Genomic DNA, 26,637 nt, shown 5'->3' with positions numbered 1-26,637 from the left:
TCCGATGCTAGAGGCGAAAGATCTCAGTGAATGGTCCAGCCATTTGATCAGCACAGGTCATTAGTACTCGGCCAGGTACTTTGTCTGGGTCGGATGCTTCTCGTGGGTTCACCTTACTGAAGGATGCTCGCACGTCAGCCTCAGAGACTGTGGGAGTTTGTGACGGTTCCTTCAAGTTTTTATGGACAAAGCCAGCATAGAAGACATCGAGCTCATCTGGAAGTGAAGCCCTGTTGTCACCTATATTACTTGATCAAAGGAGATCTCGTTGAAGCCTATTGAATATTGAAAGGCTTGGACAGAGATGGTGTGATGAGGATGTTTCCACTGTGGGGAAAGTCTAGGACTGGAGGTCACAGCCTCAGCACAGAAGGATGCCTCCTAGAACAGACACCCCTGCCACCCCCACCCCAAAGGCAGACTGCAGAACTCACCGCCAGAGATAGCTGTGGAGGCACATCCAAAGCACATCATGTGAATGCTTCAATGAACTCCGCTGCAATGATGTATGTGGCAAAGAAACCTACTCTGATAGATTGGAGCTGTATCACAGGAAGGAGTTGATGTATTCAGCTTAAAAATAAGTTGGAAGAAGGAAATGGCCATTCATGATGACCTTTTGTTGTTTCTTCATTCATTTATTCTGCTATTGTGATAGAATCCCAATGTAAGGGCGATGTAGGCCATCTTTAGGAGCAACTTCTAAATAATGAGATGCTACATTAGCCTTAAAATAAAATTAGTAGCCACATATTTTACATTCACTTTCTTTGAGCGCAAGGGAATAGAGGTGCAGGAAGTGAATAATAACATTAAGCAAAAAAAGGCTCATCTTTATGTAAGTTGCTATTACACATGTAACACTCGCTTTGCCTAGTGGCATGATCTCAGGGGTGGTAACCCCCCCCCCTGCCCGGCCATCACCCGTTTGGGTGGATGCTGCGTGAAGTGTCCCCTGTGTCAAATCAGTACCCCAAAATAACAAACAGTACACAATATGCGGTTAAACAAGTAAGATTTTATAACTCTTACTTGGACTATGAGACTAGTAGAGAACAAAATATAAAGCATTTATTTAATCAGTTTGTGCACAATTCGTTGGAGCTCACGGTTTTCCTTCGCTGATTCCTCCTTCGATCGTCGTCGACCCTTGGCCTCCACTGGAGCCTGGAGGGTCGGGCAGCCCACCGACTTGTCAAGTCGTGTCTCCTCTCTTCATTCCCCTCACGCCTTCTGCTCAAAGCCCGCGAGAACCAACAGCTTTCACTCAAACAAGAAAGAATAACATCTCGCCCATTGGTTAGCAACTGAATTCCAAAGTCCCGTTATCTTTACCTATAACCTACCTATGTCTGTACCTATGCTGCTACAGAGAACCCATTACCTCAGCAGTTAACATTACAGAGAAGCCATTTTATTAGCCTTAGCAGTTAACATAAACGAGAAACCCTTACATACTGTCATGTGTGAAGCCAAGCAGAGCTGCTGAATGGATGATGTTAATGAGAGAGATAACGAGAGACAACGGAGAGCCATTCAAAATGCTAATAAGAGAGAAGAGAGAGATAACGAAAGAGAGACATATAATTCAGATGTTGGCATCTGCCACAGACAGTTTGCTTTGAACCTGAACTGTTCATTAACAATCCTGCTGAGACAATAGGAAGTGTGAAGTTTGATGGACAGGTGATACCACATCAGGAGGATAAAAATAGCGGGTTTGCTAAGGCACAGGACACATGCCACGAGACCCTGAAAAGAGCATTGTGCCCCACAAGTTGGTGGAGTTGGAGGACCAATTCGTGGGAATCGGCCAGAGGCTCACAGGGTGTAAAGGTACGACCAGTGGGGACCTGTTGTGTGTTCGCCCTTGCCTGGGTGCCGGGTTCACCACGGAAGAACGGTCGCATCCGGAACGGAAGTGTCACAGTCGGTGACCACAGTGGGGTCAGAAAGCATCGAAATCTCAATCTCTCTCTCTCTCTCTCTCTCTCCCTCTCCCTCTCCCTCTCCCTCTCCCTCTCCCTCTCCCTCTCCCTCTCCCTCTCCCTCTCCCTCTCGCTCTCTCTCTCTCTCTCTCTCTCTCTCTCTCTCTCCCTCTCCCTCTCCCTCTCCCTCTCCCTCTCCCTCTCCCTCTCCCTCTCCCCCCAACGAAACAGCGATTACTTCGAACTGCACTAGACTGAACTGAACTCTGCTTCACCTTAAGACTGATCATTTTACCCCTAGACTGCGATAGAGCTTGGTTGATTCCTATTACCCCATTTCTGTGTATACGTGTGTATTATCATTGCTAACCTGTTACATTTATATCCTTGCGGTTAGTGTACTGTATTATTTTTGTTAATAAAACTTTATTAGTTTCTAGTAAACACAGACTCCAATGAGTGTTCCATTTCTGCTGGTTTGACAACCCAGTTACGGGGTACGTAACAATACATACTGAAGTTGAGCGGTATTTGGAGTTTTCTCCTATTGTTACCTTTGAAATGAAGCTAAACATTACTGGTTCTGTGAATGGAAAGACAATGCATATGGTCATTGAACACCTGTATTTTTCTGCTTATAGATGCAAGTCTGAACTTGAGCGATGCCAAGCAACTGGAATGCCTGCAGATGGTTCATCTGGAACACCGAAAACGAATTGCTCAAGGTCCATAACACCAAATAAAAATGTTGTTGGTAAGCTTGTTTACATCTTAGTATTGTAAAGATTTTAATACAGAAAATTATATTGAGTCACTGGCTGAAATGGAGAATAGAATAAAGCCAGTAAGGTAATAAATCTGTATAAGGTAATAAATGTGGTGGGGAAGCTTTTGAAAACACTAATTTAGGAAAAAAATTACAGTGAAAGGAGTGTGTAAAGAGCAATTCATGCGACAAATATGAGACACAACGGAGATTTTTGGTGAAAAACGGCATCGTACACCAAAGCTCTCTCTGGGGCTTAGTGCTGGAACGCAGTTAATAAATGGCTGTTTCAAACTTTATGAGGAAATATTGAAGATCTACAGACTACACAAAAACTAGAAAGTGGAGTGAAATGAAGAAAATAGTACAGGTCGACCTTCACTAATCCAATTACCTGTCAGCCGGTTCCTTTGATAATCCGGCACTGATTATGTTTAATATGATCCTTCTGTAATTCGGCATTTTCACTAATCTGGCACTCCTCAGGTCCCAATGGTGCTGGATTAGTGAAAGTTGACCTGTATCAGACTTCAGAAGGACACAAGATTGTAAACAAAAATAGGCATATACTTTTCAGATGAAACGTAATACAGAGAAGTGTGAATTAGTACATTTTAGTAGAAATCATAAGGAGAGGCAATGTATGTAGATTATAATTAAAGAGTATAAAATGCAGATTACAGGTATAAACATGAAGAGTCAAGTATTACCTATCTTTAAATATAAGCAACATGCACAAAATGCTGAAGGAACTCAGCAGGCCAGGCAACATCTATGGAAAAGAGTAAACAGTCAATGTTTTGGGTCGAGACCCTTCATTAAGAGTTCTTCAGTTCTGATGAAGGGTCTTGACCTGAAATATCGACAGTTTACTCTTTTCTATAGATGCTGTCTGGCCTACTGAGTTGCTCCAGCATTTGTGTGTGTTGCTTTGGATTTCCAGCATCTGCAGATTTTCCTGTGTTTAAATATAAGTGTTTGTATTGGGTTATAAGAAGCACATTGGCTTCTGATAGTTATTGAACATGTGTTCCATTCTGCTGATTGCAAGATAATTGTAATGCCAGTGTTGCTCTGGGTAATATCTCCTATTCTGTGTTTTATTGGGAAAGTGAGTGGTACATTTTTAAACAAAAAAATCCACAATAAGTTGATGGTTGCTTATCTTGCACATTACACCAAAAGGCTTTAATACTTTCCTCTGCATTTGAGAAGGAAAGTTGGAACAGACTGTTTGACATTAATTAATTTGTTAATTATTTTCCAGACTCTAAACTAGAGGAAATGCAGGAAAAATATAACAAAGAAGTGGAAGAAAGAAGTCGACTGGAAACAGAATTAAAAATAATTCAGGCCAAGGTGAGATGAGTCTTTGGCCTCTAAAGACAATATGCTGGCAGTGCAGCTCTAGTAAGTGGTGGGGAGGCTCTACACATAACATGAATCTTTCCACATTACACACTCTAATTTTCTTTTCCTGTTCACTTAAGCGGAAAAGCGAAAAAGAATTTCCTCCACGAAAGCCACAATTGAATCTGCCTTCACTACCCTGACAGACAGTGCATTCTAGATGATTTGTCAAATGTGTGCAGTTCAAGCTGCTCTTAAAGGCAAATTGCAACAATAACAATTTGCATTTATGGAGTTGTTTTAACATAGCAAATTGTCCCAACATGCTTATTATGAACAACATTATTAAGAATGCCAGAGTTTGATTGCGCTTGGTACCAGGTTACACTTGCTCTCAGCTTCACCTGTTTCACTTTGACTCTTCCCTTTTCTATCTCCTCAGAGGACAGGTTAACAATCAGTGTCCATTCCAAGTCAACATACACTCTTAAGTACCTTTTCTATACTTTCTTCCAACCTAATTCCTATAAAGGACTCTGAGTTTCTCCACCTCTGTCAGATCGGTTCTGACAATGCCACCCTTCCTCCCCAGCAGTATGATGTGTCTTATTGCTCCATTGAATGTGGTTTCCCACCTACCACTGTTGACATGGCTCTCAACGGCATTTGCTCCATTCACTACAGAAAACCCACACCTCCTTGCCCAGAATTAGGATGGTTTTCTCTTTTCACACTCAGCCAACATTTGTAATCAGATGATTATCTGCTGCAGTTTCCAATGTGATGCAGCAGCCAAACAGTATTTTCAATATTTTCTACTTTTATAATTAACCCACACAAGGCATTGTCAGAATTGATCACCAACCTTGCTGGACTAGGTTTGAAGGAGCAGCTTTATAAGATTGACAGGTTTAGAGAGATGATCAGGGTTAAGAAACAGCCATCAGTGGTGGAATCAGAAGCAATTAGATCCACTGTGATGAGGTGCTTTGTGAGGTTAGACAGGAAGTCTATCAACTCCTGCATGAGGAACATCCTGGATCCACTCCAATTTGCCTGACATCATAAGCTGTCAACAGCAGATGTTATTTCATTGGCTCTTCACTCAGCTCTTAGACACCTGGATAAAGAAATTGTATAAATCAGAATGTTGTTCATTGACTACAGCTCAGCATTCAACATTTTCATCCCCTCAACTTATCACAAAGCCCCGACACTTGGGCTTTGCTTCTTGTCTATGCAGCTGGGCACTCTATTTCCTCACTGGTAGACTTTAGCTAGCATGGATTGGTAATATCTGCTCCACACATACTGTCAGCACCACCAGGCTCTGTGCTTAGCCCTGCTCTACTCGCTTTACAATTATGATTGTGTGGCTAAACACAGCTCGAATGCCATATTCAAGTTTGCAGATGACGCCACTGTTGTTGAATGAATCAAAGGTGGTGATGAATCAGCACATAGAATGCAAATTGATCTTCATAGCTACTTTTGCTATCTGTTTTGTGCATCCTGTTGACATCATCTACAGACACAAGGTCAGGTACATTTTAAAAAACTGATATTACCTTTTCCTAAACAGTAATAGCTAAGTAAGTGAATGGCTGCAGATGTATTATGGAAAATGGAATGTCAAATGTTAAGCATTCAGGAAGTTGTATGCTCTTTAGATTTGAGGTGCACCATGTACAGATAATTAAAGGAGTGAGGCTTGCGGTGATGGGGAGGAATATGATTGGTGAGGGATAAGAGGAAATAATGAGACGTGTCTTCACCTGATTGATAGTGTAGGAATAGAGAGATCGGGGGTGATAATGGGGTTGTCAGTAAGTCAGAATTTATGTAGAGGGTAAAATTTAGTTTTCAAGAGAATCGGAAATTGAAGCTTTATTGGCACATATACCAAGGAACAATAGAAACACTGTGTTTTACATACTTTCCAAACATCAGTATATTGAGCTAATACAGAGGGGGAAAAACAAAACAGAATATAGTGTTAAAGTTGCAGAAAAGTGCAGTGCAGGTAGGCAAATAAGGTGTAAGGTGCAAGAGTTTATCTTTATCATAAAAGAGGTCCATTCAAGAGTCTCTCAGTGGCAGGATAGATGTTGTCCTTAAGCCTGATGGTGAGTGTTTACAAGCTTTTGTATCTTCTGACTCATGGAAGGGGGGAAAAAAGAGATGGGCTTTTGAATATATTGGCTTCTTTAGGAAATTGGTGTAGACAGGATTCAACTGAGAGCAGGCTGGTTTCAATGTTCAAAGTAAATTTATTATCAAAGTACATGCGTATATGTCATCATATACAACTCTGAGGTTCATTTTCTTGTGAGCATACTCAGTAAATCCATAGATTAATAACCATAACAGAATCAACGAAAGACCACCTGACTTGGATGTTCAACCAGAGTGCAGAGGACAACACACTGTGCAAATTCAAAAAGGAAGAAATTATAATCATAATAAATAAATAAATAAGTAATAAATATCAAGAGCATGAGATCAAGAGTCCGAGTCCATTGGTTGTGGGAACATTTCAATGATGGGCCCAAGTGAAGTCGGGTGAAATGATCCCCTTTGATTCAAGAGTCTATTGGTTGAGGCGTAATAACTACTTCTGAACCTGGTGGCATGAGTCCCAAGGCTCCTGTACCACCTTCTTGATGGCAGCAGTGAGAAGAGAGCATGTCCTGGGTGGTGAGGATCCTTGATGATGGATGCTGCTTTTCTGTTTTCATGGTAGAGTAGGCTGCAATCACAACTCTGCAATTTCTTCATGTTTTGGGCTGAGCAGTTGCTATACCAACCTCTGTATCTAGATTGAATGTTGTCCATGGTATATCTATAAAAATTAATGAGGATTATCAGGGACATGCCATATTTCATTAGCCCTCTGAGGAATTAGGGGTATTGGTGTGCTTGCTTGACCAGAGTGTCTGTGTGGTTGACTAGGATAAGCTATTTGTAATATTTATAGTGAAGAATTTGAAGCTATAAACCTGCATCATTGATATGTACGGGGGCCTGTGCTCCACCCCACTTCCTGAAGTCAATGGCCAGCTCTTTTATTTGTTGACATTTGAGGGACAGTTTGTTGTCTTAACACTAGGCTCTCTATCGCCTTTGTTCACTCTTGTCTTGTCATTGTTTGAGATCTGGCCCACAATGGTGGTGTCATCTGTGAATTTGTCAATGGAATTAGAGCAGAATCCCGCCACACAGTGGATTAAACGATTTAAAGGAATTGGAGATGAATATTCATCAAGTGAAATGAAATATGGAAGTTTTTCTTTAAAGGGTTAGAGCTGGTGGTTGACAATTTTTTAGAATCAAATTGTTTGAAAGTGAGAAATGTTTGTTCATGGCTTGATCTTGCGCAACTTGTGTCCTTCAGTTCCTATTCTGCCTTTGCATAATCTCCCATTTTTTTTTCTAAAGATGTTTTTAGATCACCATAAGTCACACTACAGACTTGTATAAGGTAGTATCTCATACATGGTTTCATACTTCTGATAACCAAGATTTGGCAATGGTTATCCGGTTATCCTGCTCATGGGATCTATGTTTGTATCACCATTGGACCATATATGCCTCCACATACTATAAGTTTCCAAATGAGGCCCTATTCCACATCCTTAACAGATAAGTTATGGAACTGATAACCATTATGTTGTAGAAACAAAAGTTCCTATATGGAAAGGGCATTCTCAATTTAGGCTTAATGCACTAAGTTGTTTTGAAACATTAAAAAGAAAACTCCTTAGTTTTTAAAACCTTTTCTTGAATTTTGTAGTTCAATCAAACGCAACATCAGAATACTATTAGCCAGCGGAATATTGCACGGCAGCGATCGGCTTCATCTGTGTTTCCATGGCAACAAGATCAAACTCCAAGTCAGCATGCCTCGCATTCACTGGAGACCCCATTAAAGGGTGTTGCCATGAATCTTCAATGGGAACAGGAAGAAACTCCCTTCAAGCACTATCCCAAGTCTTTGCAAAGGGGAAACCGTTCCATAGGATGGCTTAATAACAACACGGATAGCTCCAAGCAGGAGGAACAGCTGAAACTACAAAATCAAGGTAGTGTAGCGATCGCAGAATAAAAATTTCTCACAATGAATCATTAGGAAATTCCTATTATGAAAGGGGAACTGCTTCCTGGATCTTTATGCATATACAGTAAAGTACAGCAAGATTCTATTCGTTTTTCAGAATTCTCAAAGCAATCTTGATACTCATTAATCCAGAGTATAGCCAGAGTTGGGGTTGGATGTCAGGAACACTGGGGAGTTGAGGGTATGGATAGGTTTGCGGCCAGAGCTAGGGTTGGGAGTACTTGTATGTTTCAGTTTACTTTGATAAACTGAACATACAAGCTGAAACTCAGCTGGTACTTCCTGATCTTTTTTAAACACACCAGATAAATATATTATATCACAATGTAGAATGTGAAAAGAATCAAAGTATATGCTCTGGGGAATTCATTAGGAGTAATATTCAATGGTAAAGAAAATCTAATCCTGCACCACCAAAGGTTGCTGGTTTCTCAGTTTTACTGTAGCTTGAAGACTATGCATAGTGAACATGGACTTATTTTTAAAATTCTTGCAAATTGGAATTGTGATGATATTTTGCAGAATTTCCAAATTCATCAAGTTCTGTTGCTTCAATCATTGGTAACATAGCCAGCTAAAAATTAGAATTGATTTATCCTGATGCAGCAATGTATGCTGAGTCCAAGTTTATTAGAAACACTGTATAAGAGTATTTCTGGCATTTGTTTTATTAATAAATTGCTAATTGGTAAATTTTGTCTAGTAACCAAATATCTTCTTGGACGTCAGTTGAAAATAGGATTCCCAGCAGTGTGGATGAGCAGAAGGACCTTGAGGTACGAATTGAGGTGGAGGAACTTGTTGATCCACAAGTTGATAGGCTGGTTAAGAAGTTGTGTGGTGCGCTGGTCTTCATTAGTTGGGGGATTGAGTTCAAGAGCCATGGGGTAATAGTTCAGCTCTATAAGACCACACTTAAAGTATTGTTTTCAGTTCTGGTCACCTCATTCTATGAAGGATGTGGAAGCCTCAGAGGTGGTGCAGAGAAGGTTTATCAGGATAATGCTGTGATTACTGATCGTGTCTTATGAGGAAAGTTTCTGCGACGAGACATTTTCTCTTTGTTGCACTGGAGGATGAGGCGTGGATAGTGGACAGCCATTATCTTTTTCCAAGGGCTGCAATAGCCAATACTAGAGGACATCCATTCAAGGTGGATGGAGTAAGTTTAAGGGTGATGTCAAAGATAGGCTTTTGTTTTTACCCAGAGGTGGGTGCGTGGAACACACTGCTGGACATATGGTAGAGGCTGATACAATAGGGTCACTGAAAAGACTTTTGGGCACATAAATGTAATAAAAATTGTTCTCCTGCGCTTCTCTTAAGCGGCGTGGCATAAAGTAATGCAAATTAAGAATTCTTGTTAATGGATTAAGGTGGAAATATAGCGTTACTTTCTCTTCAGTTAAATATTTCACATGCTTTAACAATGTTAACCATTTTCTTCTTTTTGGTATGGTAGTATCTAATATACAATTGTGATGAGAGGGTCTTATTTTTAATTGAAGAACTGCAAACCAAAGTTTTGGATCTGGAACTTCGACTTGAAGCTCAGGAGAAAGAAGTGAAAAATCATATGAGCAAGCTTCATGAAATTCAATTCCAGTTTGAGAAAGCTAAAACGGAGCTTTCAGAGAAAGAACGCAAACTGACTAAGAGCCGTGAAGAATTGACTAAAGTGATTACACAGTATGAACAAAGCAATGCCAAGGTATGATGGGGCAAAGTAATTTACATTATTTGCCTAAATTCCTAATTTGTCAGCATTTTGGGCTTGGATACAAATATTCTCTATTCTGTGACATGACTGTCTCTTGTTGGTATATTTTTATTCAATCTTTAAAGTTTACTTTCGATGTACATTTTTGAAATAACTAATTTTAATTTAATTTTGCCCATACATCTTTGGAATGTGGGAGGAACCCAGAGCATATGTAGGAAACCCACATGGTTATGGGAAGAATGTACTGGACAACAGTGGAAGTTGAACCCTGGTCACTAGCATTGTAAAACAATGCACTAACCACTACGCTACCATACTGCCCCAGTGATTTACTATGCTTTACTGTAATATACATTGTTAAACAATTTTGATGTCTTGGGTTTATATTTGTAACATCTATATCCAATCCAAATGGCAGATAGAAACATGTTTCGTTTCATTTCATTAAAATAAACTTGTACCTGCCTCGGAGTCATCCAGAACCTATACTAATTGTCTCAGATACTCTGAGCTCAGACTCTACTCCATTTGACTGTTCTTGCCACTTATTGTGTAAATGGTTTTTTTCCCTGAAAACTTCATCAGATGTATTAGAAACTATCTTGTATTTACATAGAACATAGAATAGTATAGCATGGTACAGGCCCTTTGGCCCACAATGTTGTGCCGACCCTCAAACCCTGCCTCCCATAAATTCCTCCATATACCTGTGTAGTAATATCTTAAACTTCACTAATGTATCTGCTTCCACCACTGACTCAGGCAGTGCATTCCATGCACCAACCACTCTCTGAGTAAAAAACCTTCCTCTAATATCCCCCTTGAACTTCCCACCCCCTACCTTAAAGCCATGTCCTCTTGTATTGAGCAGTGGTGCCCTGGGGAAGAGGCGCTGGTTATCCACTCTTATCTATTCCTCTTAATATCTTGTGCACCTCTATCATGTCTCCTCTCATCCTCCTTCTCTCCAAAGAGTAAAGCTCTAGCTCCCTTAATCTCTGATCATAATGCATACTCTAATCCAGGCAGCATCCTGGTAAATCTCCTCTGTACCCTTTCCAATGCTTCCACATCCTTCCTATAGTGAGGCGACCAGAACTGGACACAGTACTCCAAGTGTGGCCTAACCAGACTTTTATAGAGTTGCATCATTACATCGCGACTCTTAAACTCTATCCCTTGACTTATGAAACCTAACACCCCATAAGCTTTCTTCACTACCCTGTCCATCTGTGAGGCAACTTTCAGGGATCTGTGGACATGTACCCCCAGATCCCTCTGCTCCTCCACACTACCAAGTACCCTGCCATTTACTTTGTACTCTGCCTTGGAGTTTGTCCTTCCAAAATGTACCACCTCACACTTCTCCAGGTGGAACTCCATCTGCCTCTTCTCAGCCCACTCCTGCATCCTATCAATGTCTCTCTACAATCTTCAACAATCCTCTACACTATCCCCAACACCACCAACCTTTGTGTCGTCTGCGAACTTGCCAACCCACCCTTCTACCCCCACATCCAGGTCATTAATAAAAATCACGAAAAGTAGAGGTCCCAGAACAGATCCTTGTGGGACACCACTAGTCACAAACCTCCAATCTGATTGTACTCCCTCCACCACCACCCTCTGCCTTCTGCAGGCAAGCCAATTCTGAATCCACCTGGCCAAACTTCCCTGGATGTCATGCCTTCTGACTTTCTGAATAAGCCTACTGTGTGGAACCTTGTCAAATGTCTTACTAAAATCCATATAGATCACAACCACTGTACTACCCTCATCTATATGCCTAGTCACCTCCTCAAAGAACTATATCAGGCTTGTTAGACACGATTTGCCCTTGACAAAGCCATGGTGACTTCCCTGATCAGACCATGGTTCTCTAAATGCCCATAGATCCTATCTCTGAGAATCTTTTCCAACAGCTTTCCCACCACAGACGTAAGGCTCACTGGTTTGTAATTACCCGGAATATCCCTACTACTTTTTTTGAACAAGGAGACAACATTCGCCTCCCTCCAATCCTGGTCTCTAATTTGAAATCCTTGGCCCAAGTCCATCTAGCCTTTGCCAAATGAAAACACTTCTCTACCTATAAAAATCCTTTATTGCCTCATTAACCAGTTACCTCTTGGCTTTGTTTTATGACCCATCTTTTGCATCTTTGAAGTACTCTGAATCCTCGACGGACAGAGAATGGGGATGGAATGTTGAGCTTAACACATTTAATCCAACCATGGATATTCATGAACTTTTAGATATTTTAAAAACAGAAATTGGGATGCAAAATATTTTCACTTCTTATCTACTTTGTGAAAGAGGCTAGTAATTGTTTTCTATTTCACTGCAGTCTTTGTAGACTATGGTGGGATCTAGCTTCGCAATTCTGAGTTTTCCAGTTGTTTTTTTAAAATGTTAGCTGAGCATCCAAGAACATGAAATAAATTAATTGGCAAACACATTGTTTCCCATGGGGTGAAGTAAATTGTAAATCGGTAGTAAATTGTTTACACATCTTGTGGTACCACAGCCAAATAATATAATCCTGAAGCAAATTGGTTAGCCGTGATTTAAAACTGAGACAGCTTGAAAGTAGTTACAGAACAGAGTTGTGAAGTTATATTAATGTCAACATTTTCTACCAGTATCAAAAATTTTTAAAGCAATTTAAAAGAAACATAATGGATGTCCTTTATGAATTTAGATTACTTTGTAGTTTGCTCTCTCTTGCATTACAAACAATGTTAATGACAAAATAAATTACAAAATAATATAAATATCTATGTCTCTACTCTTTCTAGTGTGCAATGGTTGAGCAAAAGCTAAAGCAGGTGTCAGACGAGCTGAATTGCTGCAGGCAAAATGCTGAGAGTACACGGCGCAATGTTGAGCAGAAGTTGAAAGACAAGGAAAAGGAATTCCAAGAGGTAATCAAAATATAATTATAAAACTGTTGCATTAATATAATTGCAGACAAAAGCTGCACAAATAAAAACATGTTCTTATTTGATATAAAGGTTGTTGCCAGAGACTGAGCAATTTCAGTGAGTTATACTGGCACATGACTTAGGACCAGACCTTGTGATGAATTTCATTCAGCTTTCTTGTGTGCTATCATAATGGTGTTATTTCTGTTAAAGTTTGGATGGCAAAGAGGCCAATGTGTCATGCCATCTAGCAGTAGTGATCATAAATGGTAAAAGTGATCAAATGTAACCCGTTTTGAGATCTCTCAATTTACATTAAAGTGATGTAACCTCCAAATATTGCATGCCTCTTGAGCCAGAGTTGATTGCATAAATCACTGGACTCACGCCACCAATCAGCACCGAGCTTGAAAGGTGCAATTAGCACGCATGGAAATGAGAATCAACTTGATTGGCATTCTGCCTCCAGTGTGGTTAGGAGGCATGAGTTAATGACACATCATTATCCCTGTTCGGTTTCTCGAGAGAAAACAAAACTCCTGTGGTATTGGTAAACGTGTCCTGTTTGGACTGTGTTAATAAATGACATTTCATTTATGCTGTTCATATGCGGCTGCAGTGACGTGATGTTAGCTATTTACATGAATTTTACTACAAAAAACTTGCACTATGATTGATTATACAGTGTGAATGTTCAGATAGTATGTCTAACTATGGGGTCTAGTATTTTCAATTGTGAGTTTAATTGTCATTCAACCATACATATATCCATGAGTTCAGCCAAGTGAACAGCATTATTCCAGGGACAAAGTGTAAAACACAGTACCAACAGTGAAACACAGCACAGGCACATCGAGCACGTATAAAATATCAGTAAAATAGTGTCACACAAAAAACATAGTCCAAGACCTTGAGTCCATGAATGTTGAAGAAATCTACTGTCAAACACAATACAGCTTGTCTTCTGCAGAGTGAACACTGGGGGAGGGCAGCACCAAATGCAGCTTGGACGCCACGCCACACCACCTCTGCTGGAGCGCATTCACTCTGACGCTTTTCTCCTGGTGGCTGTAAACAGGCGACACTGTGGCATGAGGTCCAGTCCTTGCTATAACCGAGGCCGTGCAGCTCCCCCATTGTCCGCCCCTACTATCCAAATCAGTGAATTTGACTTGCAATATTCCTCGTTAACAATGCCGTCAGGGTCTTGCAATCACAAGGAAAGTGACTAAGATGATCACTGGCTATTAGACTGCACACTACCTTTGCACACCGACTCCTCTACTGCCTCTCTGACGCAGGCAGCAGCACGATCCACACCGTCCAGCTTTCACAGGTATTGATCATGTGGATAGCCAGAGGCTTTTTCCCGGGGCTGAAATAGCTAACATGAGGGGGCATAGTTTTAAGGTGCTTGGAAGTAGGTACAAGGGGGAATGTCAGAGGTAAGTTTTTCATGCAGAGAGTGGTGGGTGCGTAGATGCACTGCCAGCAAAGGTGGTGAGGGGGGATACTACAGGGTCTTTTAAGAGACTCTTGGATAGGTACATGGAGCTTAGAAAAATAGAGGGCAATGCAGTAGGGAAATTCTAGGCAGTTTCTAGAGTAGGTTACATAGTTGGCACAACATTGTGGGTTGAAGGGCCTGTAATGTGCTGTAGATTTCTATGTTCACTTTCTCTGCCAACGAGCAACGAGCAGCTGATGGGGTAGACCTGTGGTACTTTAAGTTCCCAATGGTCCAGCAAGATCTTGTGATCATAAAAAATATGTTTAAAAGGATAATAATAACTAGAAACAGCTGCGATCAACCGTGCTGACAACTTGCCGGAAGGACTATGTACTTATTTAAATAGTTCTTAAAAATTAATATTATTAATAAATTCTCAGTGAATGTAGTTAACATTGGATTACATTGTCATAGGGTTATGCAAATACAGCTTTTTGGTGTGGTGGAATGTGAGTTTTATGCTACTGTTGAAATAAAATGATTGAAGCCTCAAAGCTATCTGAAGGGGAGAGAGGTGAAGATGGTGTATGTGTGTGTGTGTGTGTGTGTGTGTGGTGCAAAAATGGTTCTGCAGCATTGCATAAATGATCTGATTAACAGAATGGGTGATAACTCTTCCCACTTCATTTTCAGCCACTGTCATGCCATTATTGTTGATTGTGGTGCAGAATTTATGTTCCTACTTTAGTCTTTTGGTGTATGTTAAATTCCTGTCTGCGACAAGTAGAGTGGAGCACCTCTCGGTATCTCACTACATGTGAAAAAGAAGCTTTTGTGAAGACTGAGTCAGTATAATGTGGGAAAATTCAGAATTTTGAATGTAAATTTTTACAGCTTGTTTATCTGCATGCAAGCACTGTTCATCCCTTTGATATTTAGTATTTGAAATTGCAAGTGTTATTTTTTACTCTGCAGGAAATTTCTCATCATCAGCACTCTCTAAGAAGCCTAGATCAACAATTCATCCAGACAAAAAATAAACTGAACCAGGAATTGCAACAAGCTAAAAAAGACTACAATGTTCTGCAGTTAGATGTTGATAAAGTATGTACTTCGGATTTAAAGTTATTGGTTCAAGTCTTGTTGATGGATACAATTGCAATTTTTGAATTAATCACTGATTTGAACTCTCCAGCCCAATTGTGACCTACTAAGCATGTATGATAAATTATTCTCGTTACACAATAAAGCCAACGTTTACTCCTATTCACACAACAGATAAACTTCGGACCCAAAAGGCACGATGCACTAGAATTTGTCAACATTTCTTGCTGCCTCGGTTAAAGCACTGCAGCAAACATATTTAAAGACCCCACCCACCCCAGACTCTCTGGCATTTATCCCCCTCCACTGGGCATAAGATGCAAAAACATAAAAGCACATACCACTAGGATCAACGACAGCTTGTCTACTGCTGTTATAAGACCATTAAATGATCCCTACTACAATGAAATGGACTCCTGGCCTCTCAATCCATCTCATTATGAGCATGCACTTTGTTTGCCTACATTGTACTTTCTCTGTAGCTGGTCACTCTTTTCTGCAATGTTATTGTTTGATCTTGTTCTACCTCAATGCACTGTGTAATGAGATAATCGGTATGGGTGGCATGAAAAACAGTTTTTCACTGTAGGTCAATACATACAACAATGATAAACCAACTTACCATTTTAATTTGAACACATCTATTTCCATTTGGATAAACTATACTATATGTCTCTTGTTTACTTTGATGTTTTTTTGATTACAGTTAACAGCAGGCAAACAGAAACTGGAAAAAGAAATGGATGAAATCAAGCAGCAATTACGCCAATCAGATCAAATTCAAAAGGCAAATCAGTCGAAGGAAAATGATCTGAAGAAAAACCTTGAAGTGAGATTTAGTAAATTATTTAAAATATATCTTGGAAGTTCTGCTTTGTAATTTTTTTTTAAAAACTCAAATTCTCTAAGCATCAAATGGTTTTCCCTGATTGAATGGCCATTTGCATAGAGATATAAACCACATTTGAAAAGCGAGGAAGACCAAATCACTGACACTTAATAAATCTTGTATACCAACAATGACTTGCAATTCAATAGAGTTTTTAATGTGGGCAACATCCTTTAGTAAGGCATAAAAGGATAAAATAATGAGTGAAAGCAGATTATGAAGGACAAAGCCATCAATGGATTTAGGCAACTTGAAACAAGGCAGGAAGCTGGACATGTTCAGGAAGGGAATTCTAAAGTAGCAGAGATCAGTAGTGGAGGACAAGAGGGCTGACACTTGAGAGCTCATCTGAAGACAATTGGGAGTGATAGGGAGAAGGGATCCATTTTAGAGTGGAAGTGACTCTGAAAGGTTCTTCTTAAATTTTGTATAAGGGGTGGTGACAGCCAGTTGGTGTTACAGGGCACATAGTTGAAGGTTGAATTTAATATGAACAATGAATAATTTTGTGGAAAAGGGGATTAGTACACTTTGGCCCAATTAAGTTGCTGGTCCAATTAGCTGACGTTCTATGGAAATAGTTAAAAGGTATAAAACAGAAGTCAAACTATTGTTTAACTGAGTAATAAATTATGTAGTTAAATGAAATACAAAATAAATTAGAACATCATTAATAATACTACCACAGTACTATGAAACTCTATTAGTTCCTAATATTTATTGATTGAGGAATTCATCCAGTGAACACTGCTATATTCTTTTGATAGACTAAATTGACAAGATCAGCACAAATGCCCAGTGCAGATAATAGACTGCCTTCATATCATACAATGCTTTTGGCAATTATGTCTTCCAAATGTTCATTTTCATTGTAACATTCAAGATGATTGGCGATACCTTCAAATTTTTCATAGTTTTCCTAACTTGTTGAAGTAGTAAAATTGTTTCATTTTCACTCCCGGCTGTTTCTGGCATCTCCAAGCTTGAATGCTTGAGACATGCATTGAACAAAGCAGTTTGAATAGTTTATTTCTTGTCAAGTAGCAGTAATAAAAATCATTAATTTTTGAACACAAACGCTTGCAACTGTTGCAATTTAAAAACTTTGTTCTAAGCACAGTGTACTGTCCAATAACCATACAGGTGCACGTGACTGATACTAGTTAGAAACTGTTTGGCAGCAGTCTCCTGTCCCAGCTAAGCAGCATGGTGTCTCAGATAAATGAAGGGAATCCTGGCTATGTTTTTGATTAGGTTTTGTTCTTTAAGGATTGCCCCAGATAAGCAGCTGCACTGATTAACCGATGGCCCAATTAGCCAGAATCCACTGTAATCGGAAGTTCTTTAGGAATGCATTCCTAAAAGCAAAATGCTGGAAGCATCACTGGGAAGAGAAACAGAGCCACCTTTCAGTGAAGGGACTTTCATCAGAGCAGGGAAAAAAGTAAAGCATTTTTTCTATCTTCCCCTCCCACCACCGTCTCCTGGACGGATACAGACAAGACACACACTTGGCAGTTTTAATATACATACAATTACCCAGCTCTGATGAATTGGGTCTTCACTTGAAACATTGACTGTCTTTTTTGCCTCATTGATGCTGCTTGGCCTGCTGAGTGCTTCTGGCATTTTGCTTTTTGCTTGGATTTCCAGTATCTTTGTACTTCAATTGAATTACTCAAGCACCCAGGTGGCAGGGGTGAAGCTTTTAATGGGGGAAATGGATAGATGCAGAGCAATGATTGGTTGCATCTGGAATTTTTCATTTTCCATTTTTTTTAGAATTTGTATCAGCAATGAGGTGTACAATTCAAAATGATTCTATTCCATTTTCAGTTTTTTTTAAAATTGTAAATTTGATATAGAAATGAGCTTTAACCATTTTCTTCTGTCAGGATGTTCAGGAAGAAAGAGATGGTCTTAGAAATCAGCTTCAGCAGAATTTTACACAAATTCATAAACTGGAAAATGAATTACAGAAGACCAAACAGGAGTTTAGCCGTGCCAGCACTTACAGTGAAGACTTGAAAAGTAAAGCTTTTACTTTTTAAATACTAACTCAGTAATATACACCAAGGTCAAGAAAAAATATTAACTTAATCCATTCCAATTCTGGTTTATTTTATGAACAAATGTTTTAAGAACTTGTTTTTGTAAGAGATCTTTCAATCCACTGCCTTTGAAAACAACTGCCGTGAAATTCCACAAAGAAGATGTCCAGCTGAGGGACTATGATTGCATAATTATTTAAATGATGACCAGTCTTTCCTTGCATTGTTGGAATTTGATTGGTTTCCATGACAGTGAATATTTTACAGTGATTCCCCATAGAGTTGACTGTCATAATTTCATGGCCAACATCTGTACCTTCTGACATATGGAAATCTAAAATGGTAGATTCCTTCTGATGGTGGGAATAAAATTAAAAATAAAAATCACCAGCTGAGAAACAGATTATTCAGATGTGATTTTGACTGCCCAAGTGTTTCTTAGGGCTTTATCCGGACCTCCTTATTGAGTTAAAATCTCACCAAGCAAGCAATAGCAAAGCCCACAAAGAGACCGTAATCTGCAGTACAACAAAAACAAATCATTCACCCCGACAAATTCGATGTTCAACATTCTTGACCCTTATAATTGCAGCATTATGTCAATAGCACTTATTTTTGTACCTAAACAAAGAATCTCCTAGAGTTCCTACTATTAAAGAATGTCATTGCAAACTTTAGTAGAATGCTTGCAGTTTATCCTGTTATCCTTTGCTGAGCTTCATGACATTGGAAGCCAAGCATTTCCTAAATGAAGGGAGGAAAATTCATATAATGAATCCTTCATTTCCTAAAAGGCATGATAATGAACAGTAATGAGGGATACTTGATAGTTGGTCTTCAGAGCTATATAATATCAAACAAATAATAAATTGCTGGTTCTTGATGAGCTATTTGTCACTATAATTTCTAATAATTGAATTATTTTTCTAAATTCTTAACGATAGAAAGTGTTTAAATTCTAAATGTAATGATACAAGCTTACAACTGTGCTCTCAGAGATCCATCCACATCTGTATCCCCTTTTTATGATGTTGACTTCTGTCAGATATCACTTCTGTCCAATAAATGTGTTGACATGGTGCTGGCTGAGCAACAAATCACATTAAACTATCCTCACAACAGAGGTTCTTGGGGGAAGGAACTTGTTTTTCAAACCCTTTTTACTAGAAATTTACTGAAATTAAACAAAAAATCCTTCATATTTTTAAAATATTTGAGAAGATGATTACCCTTAACTTTTTATTTGACCTCTGGAGAACTGGACTGTAAAATGGCTTCATGAGCAATTTTAAGTTAATTGGATTTCGTGCCACAAACTCTAATATTTCAGAGTATTTTACAGTTTATTATTACTTAGTTCTTTGATTCAACTGATTTCCCTTGATTACCGAACAGAAGGCTGTAAAATAGTACAACCCTGAGGAGAATTGAATCACTAATAGTTACTTGGGGATATCAATGTTAAATTGCGGGTGCACAGAAATTACAAAATTGCTTTGGCTTCCTAGTGTGGTGATAACAAAATTGGTGAATTTATGGTCATTTGAACTAAATCTGAATCAAAATGTTAGCTACAGGTGGTTCTGATGATTCTATTAAATTGCTTTACAAAGCTGATTCATCAGGATGCCATAAACAATTGAGCAGGTATTATTATTGGTCAATAATAGCCCAAAATAAGGCATGTCTGAAATAACAGGTATTGATAGGTATAAAAAAAAGTGCTTTTTTAAATGGATATATTAGATTTTTAACTTGGAGGAATACCTTCATCGAAGCAGTTTAGAAAGTGCAATTTGTATACATTGAATGCGTGCAAGAATACCTCCTTCTTTGAAGTTTTTGAATGTTTAACTTGCCATTTGCAAGACCAATCAAACTTCATTCTTTTCTAAATTTAATTTGCAGAGAGATATCTTTCCTTTTGATCTCTGTACTGTGCCATTCATATTTTTATATTATGTCTTTCATATTTCTAGGTAAGATCAATGCTCTGGACTTTGAATTAAAAAGTCTTCAACAACAACTGGATGATCAAAATAGATCATCAGGTATAACTGTGGAAAACCTTAAACAGCAAATTTCAAAGATGAAAATGGAGCAAGACGTTGTTCAAAAGGACATGAAAGAGAAGGAAAGGAGTATTGAGCAGTTGAATGACCAGATGGATAAAATGGAAAATAAGACTGAAGGACTGCAAAACGACGTGCAGCTAAAGGAAGAGACATGTCAGAAACTGAAGGAGGAGAACAGTTCCCTGGCTCAGTGGAAAGCTGAAAACATCCAAGCTTTAGATATCTTTCAGCATGAAAAAGAAGGGCTGCAGAACAAAATTAAAGAATTGGATCAGAATCTTGAATTTTTCAAGAATAAAAATCAAGAGCAAGAGGCAAATCTGGATGTTTATCAAAACAGGACCGAAAAGCAATCTGAAAGACTGAAGTTACTTGAAGATGAGAAGCAGAATTTGCAAAGACAGTTTGACGATGTCAAGCAAATGCTAGACAACAAAACATTGGAATTACAGAAAGAAAAACAAGCCTTTGAAGAATTCATGATAAAAACAAAGCAAGATAAACATGATGTAGAAAACCTTAACCTGACTATCTCTCAACTTACATCGCAGATAGCTGAACTGGAGAAAAGTCTGCAACAAGAAACTAATAAGGTTTTAAAACTCGAAGAGTCTCAACGTGTATTTAGTGCTGAATATGAAAATGTCAGTAATATGGCCAAATCAAAAGATGACTTGATAAATCTAAAAGAAACTGAAATTTTGAATTTAAAAGACAGCATATCACAGGTCACACAGGATTTTGAAGTGCAACTTGCCCGGATTGAAACTGAGAAAAAAAATTTAATGCAAGAACATGAAAAGAGCATGCTTGACAAAGTTGAAGTTGAGGTGGCAAGAACAGCACTAGAAAATGATATTATTGTCCTCAAGGGAGAGATAACTTCACAAGATTCCTTGCTGAAGCTTGAAAAGCATCTTCGATCTGAGTTGCAGAGTAAATATGAAACAGTATTAAAGGAGAGGGAAGAATTGGAAGAAAACATTGAGGAGGCTGGAGAGAAATATGAGAACTTAAAAGTGGAGCTGGGGGAAGAAATTAATAAACTAAAGATGCAGCATGCAGTATTGCAAGCTACTGTAGATGAGAAAGATAAATCTATCCAAAATTTTACACAAGAACTTGAGAGCAACATGAATAATTTGAAATGTTTGCAAATGACCAACAAAGAGTTGGAAACAAAGCTGGAAGGTCAACTTCTATTAGAGAAGTGCATTCAGGAAAAAGAAGAGTTAATTAGTTTGAATGAAAAGACATTAGGTCAGCTTTCTGAGGAAAATGAGGAATTGAAGGCTTCTGTTCATAATTTAATGCAGGAGAAGATAGAGCTGAACAAAAAGAATTCTGCTTTTGTTGATATGATGAAGAAAGAAGAAGAGATGCACGAAGCGCTTGCAAAATATAAAGAAGAATTTGCAAGTAAGGACATCATAATTAATGATCTTAAAACTCTGTGTGAAGAACTAATGGCTAAACGTGGGTTGCTGGAAAGTACTGTAGAAGCCAAAGAAAATGCTATTACACAATTAATGGAAAAGATGAATGAGGGGGAAAGTGAACTGATGCATGAGTGTACTGTGCTAGAAGAACAAATAAAGAATCTCCAAGACAAATGTACTGCTGTAAAAGAAAATAACAATTTCTTGGAACAACAATTAAGTGAGCAAGCAAATGCATTATTAATGAAAAATGCAGAAGTAGAGAAGTTGGAAAGAAAGTGCACAGATGCTTCTGTTGAATATAATTCCAAAATTGCAGATTATGAGGCAAAAGTTAAAGCATTAGTTGAAGAAATGGGAGTCCTGCAGGGACAAATGGAGAAAATAACAGAAATCGATCACTTACAAAAAGAACTTGCAGAGTCCAATGCAAGACAGAACAAAATACTAGAGGATTACAATCAATTACTTCAGGACAAAGAACAATTGACACAACTGATACAAAGTCAAACTGTAAAAGAAAATATTTTTGAAGCAAAAATAGAAAAACTTGAAAATGATTTGGCAACAGTAGAATCTGAAAATGTTAAAAGCAGTAAGCTAATTACAGAAAACAATATAATTTTAGACCAGTTACGAGATACAATTATAACTAAAGAAAATGAACTTCAGAGGCTTCAAGCCCAACTTCAGCTTCTTCAGATGGACCTAGAAGATAAAGAGGCCTCAATAGAATCTTGCTTATGTCAATTAAAACAATTACAGACTGATGATAGAATTTTGGAGAGCAAGTTGCAGCACAGTGAGGAAAATAGGGTTGTTCTGGAAAAAAAAGTGAGCACAATGCAGGAAGAGATGGAAGCTATGCATTTAAAAATTAGAGAAAGCAAGAATAATGAAGTATCTTTGCTGGAAGAAATATCTTGGCAGAAGCAAACAACTGACCGACTGAAAAGTGAATTTGAAAAGAAAGAAAAGGATTTTTGTTCTTTGGAAAACCAGCTTAATGCAAGCCAGGCCAAAGAGAAGCAATATCACCAAAAAGAAACAGAGATTTTGGATCTTCAGGATAAACTGTCTAAGTCTGAAACCAACATTATTGAATTAAGGAGTCAAAAGAGTAATTTGGAATTTCAACTGGATTCATTACAGCAGGAGTTAAATGCACAAATGCAATCTACTTTGAACAATGTCAAGAACACATTGCAACTAAGTGAGGAGCAAAGAGTTCTTTTGCAACAGGACTTGAGTAAGATGCAGTCTGCACTCCAAGGGAGTGAGGAGCAAAGAAATTCTTTGCAACAGGAATTAAGTAAGGTGGAGTCTGAGCTGCAACAGAGTGAGGAGCAAAGGGTTCTTTTGCAACAGGACCTGAGTAAGATGCAGTCTGCACTCCAAGGGAGTGAGGAGCAAAGAAATTCTTTGCAATCGGAATTAAGTAAGGTGGAGTCTGAGCTGCAACAGAGTGAGGAGCATAGAATTCCTTTGCAACAGGATTTGAGTAAGATACAGTTTGATCTTCAACAGAGTGAGGAGCATAGAATTCGTTTGCAACAGGATTTAAGTAAGGTGGCGTCTGAGTTGCAACAGAATGAGGAGCAAAGAGCTCTTTTGCAACAAGACCTGAGTAAGATGCAGTCTGCACTCCAACAGAGTGAGGAGCATAGAATTTCTTTGCAACAGGACTTAAGTAAGATACAGTCTGAACTGCACCAGAGTGAGGAGCAAAGAATTTGTGTGCAACAGAATTTGAGTAAGGTGCAGTCTGAGTTATCACCCAAAATTTTGCATTTGACTGAATGTTCACTACAGAAATTAATAAGTGGATGTGAAAACAATATTCAGTATGAAAATGAGGATATGACAGCAGATATGCATACGGACCTGTTGAATAAAGTGAATTTAACCAAACAGAGTACTGATGCACATGCTTCAGATGTCACCAAGTTAAATGAAAACATGATTATGCCCCAAGAAATAAGGCATCAAAACATACTGGAAGAGGAGGCGGCTTGCAATATTGCTAAGAATAATTCATTATGTGGAAACAAAAACACTTTGAGCATAAATGAGAAACATAATGATGCTGTGGAAGAAATGAAGGCAGAGTTATCCTTGTTACAGAGTAATTTGATTGAAGCTCAAAGTGCCTTATCTGGATCAAAGATAGAGAAGGAAACACTCCAGGATCAGTTGAGAATGCTTGAATCCTCATTAGAAAGCGCTCACCTTCATGTATCTGAACAGAAAGATTATTTGCAGCAGTCAGAGAAGATGATTCAGGAACAAGCTAATGAACTAATTTTACTGCGTCAGCAGTTAAAGGAGAAATCGGCCAACCTGAATGACCAAGCTGCTGCTTCTGATGAAGATACTGACTTGAAGGTGAAAAGTTTGCAACTGGAAATTTGTTCTGAGTCTACCGAGCAGTCTGTTGCACTGTTGCAGGAACAACTGTTCAAGCAGCAAGCTGATGCAGATGCAAAAATTCAAGCTTTGCAACATACAATAACTACAACAAGACAAGCACTTGAAACTCTAAAGCAACAGCATTCATCTGAAAGAGATGAATGGCAATTGAAGTTAAACAATCTAACAACAGAGATGGAAAATAAATTGGCTGCACAGAAACAACAGACAGAATTGTTATCTGCAGAGCTAGAAGGTGCAAGGATCCAGCTCCAGTCTCTAGACCTCAGTTCCCAATCACTGCTGAATGCTAGCTACTTTTCAAAAGAGGATTCGCTACAAAAGGTGAATAATAAAGTAAGTAACCCATGATAAGCATTTTTTCCCAGTTATGTTTGGAAGCAGGGTATCTTTGTGTCTGGTTCTGAATTTCACCATGGGAACAAAGCATTTCTTTCCTGGAGTGATGGTCAGAAACAGCAATTAAACTTTTAAAGCTAACCCTATTAACTACCAGGGCCAATTGCAGTGCTCCGCCAGAATGAAAGAATTTGAGCCTATGATCTCTCCAACAATGAGGAAAGCTGAAATTCTTGTATTTATTTACGGGATGTTGTGGGAACATTGGCAGGAATAAAAATGTTATCAACTTACATTCGCTCTCAATATTGTGCATCTGGAAGAAATGAACCTTGAGAAGGAATTGCAAATCTGATAGTTAAACTTGCTGACAATACAAAACTAAGTGGTTTTACAAATTCTGAGGAGAACATGAATAAACTGTTCAGGGACAGACCTACTTTACATGAATGGGCAAGAAGTCTGTACGTGGGGGAAAAATGTGCTAAAATGGAATGAAGAAAATGAGATATTATCCACTTGGAATGTTAAAAATGCATGAGACTACACAATTGTGATGCTGAGGGATTTGAAGTTCTTAGTATATGAAACACAAAATTCAGGTACAAGCAATTCAAAAGATCTTTATTTGCTAGGGATATGGAGGTTACAAAGAAGTTTTGATTTGCAGTTTGCTAGTGTGACCACACCTGTGCTGTGGTGTACTATGTGCTGTTTTGGTCTCCATATCTAAGAAAGGATTTGCTTACATTGGAAGTAGAGCAGGAAAAGTGGTTCCTGGAATATAGGATTAACATCTGGAGAAATATTAATTAGCTTTGACCTAAACACAGCAGAGGAATGAGAGGTGATCCCATTGAAATCTAAAAGTATCTGTAAGGGATTGCCAAGTTGGATCTTGAATGCTTTCTTAAGTGGGATTATTTTGAACAAGGGAGTTTCAGAATATGGGTCTTCCATTTCAGACAGGGAAGAAAATTTCCTTCTTTGGTGAAGACTTCACCCCGAGATATTTGGAGGCAGGGTAATGTAATATAAGGCCGGCTGGTGGCGTAGTGGCATCAGCGCTGGACTTTGGGGTGGAAGGTCCTGAGTTCAAATCCAGCTGGCTCCCATGCACGCTTTCCACCCATGCTGGGTTGAGCGTCGAGCTAGCAACTCGACCTCATAAAAAAGAAATTGCCCGCTACAGAAACATCAACGGCAAAAAGTTGATGGCCTTTGCTCTCTCGTGAGTTTAAAGGCAATTTCTCTTTCTTTCTAATGTAATATATTCATGGTGAAGATGTGAGGCATTTAAGTGGCGTTAAGGATTAAAGGAAAGAGTGGACAAGTGTTGTTGAGGCCAAGATTGGATTAGCCTCATTCTTACTGAGGGCACACAGGGTCATATATTGCTGCTCATAGTTTTTGCATTCTAGTTGGTAAATTAGTTTGAGAAGTTAGTTTGTGCATGAATGATTTTTGTGCTCAATGAATTCTGGTATTAAAAGTACCACTGGTAAGTATGTGAAAGAAAGATCAGAATTGTATTTATGGACACTTTTCACAATTGAAGTGTTACAGAGTCTTCTTAAACTGAATAGAAACTCCATTTGATAACACTGGGCAACAATTTTTTTCAAAAGTGTTGCTTCCTCAGAATTTTTTTTTGTTTATGATAGAGGGCTTGAAGATGAACACAGATATAATTTCAGACTACTTGTATCACGTAGGAATTTGGAGAAACAAGAAATTAACTTTCATTGAATATAATGTGTTTAATTGCATAATGGTGCTGATGCTTTGCAATAGTTCAACTAAGTTAAAAATATTTTGTTAATGATTTTCATTTGTACTCAGTGTCTGAGGCTTCTCGCTTAAATGTCCAACAATAATTCGCCCGCATTGATGGATTCCAGTTGCTCTGTAATCTTTTCCCCATGACCACAATGTCCTGGTGAAACCTTTCACTATGCTCGTTACTAACAGCACCAAGATTTGCAGGGAAGAAGTCTAAGTGGGAATGCAGAAAATGAATCCTTAGTGACATGTTGCATTTCATGGTTTTAT

The 26,637-nt window shown here is 38.7% G+C and overlaps 1 protein-coding gene across 3 annotated transcripts in view; it reads left to right on the top strand.

Annotated features, from left to right (window-relative positions):
• Positions 1-26,637, top strand: part of cenpf (centromere protein F) — a 70,100-nt gene that overhangs the window by 18,221 nt on the left and 25,242 nt on the right. For 2 of the 3 annotated variants that reach the window (XM_063055783.1, XM_063055781.1), the window contains exons 5-13: positions 2,570-2,682; positions 3,962-4,053; positions 7,838-8,126; positions 9,670-9,872; positions 12,683-12,808; positions 15,234-15,362; positions 16,069-16,191; positions 18,147-18,282; positions 20,282-24,582. In XM_063055783.1, the coding sequence (XP_062911853.1) occupies positions 2,570-2,682; positions 3,962-4,053; positions 7,838-8,126; positions 9,670-9,872; positions 12,683-12,808; positions 15,234-15,362; positions 16,069-16,191; positions 18,147-18,282; positions 20,282-24,582 (5,512 nt within the window). The remainder of the gene's footprint in view (positions 1-2,569; positions 2,683-3,961; positions 4,054-7,837; positions 8,127-9,669; positions 9,873-12,682; positions 12,809-15,233; positions 15,363-16,068; positions 16,192-18,146; positions 18,283-20,281; positions 24,583-26,637) is intronic. The other variant, XM_063055782.1, reaches the window with a different exon arrangement.

Source organism: Mobula hypostoma, chromosome 8, assembly GCF_963921235.1.
Source record: "Mobula hypostoma chromosome 8, sMobHyp1.1, whole genome shotgun sequence".
Classification (NCBI taxonomy): domain Eukaryota; kingdom Metazoa; phylum Chordata; class Chondrichthyes; order Myliobatiformes; family Myliobatidae; genus Mobula; species Mobula hypostoma.
The sequence above is the reverse complement of the archived record's forward strand: the minus strand, read 5'-3'. Positions and strand labels throughout refer to the sequence as shown.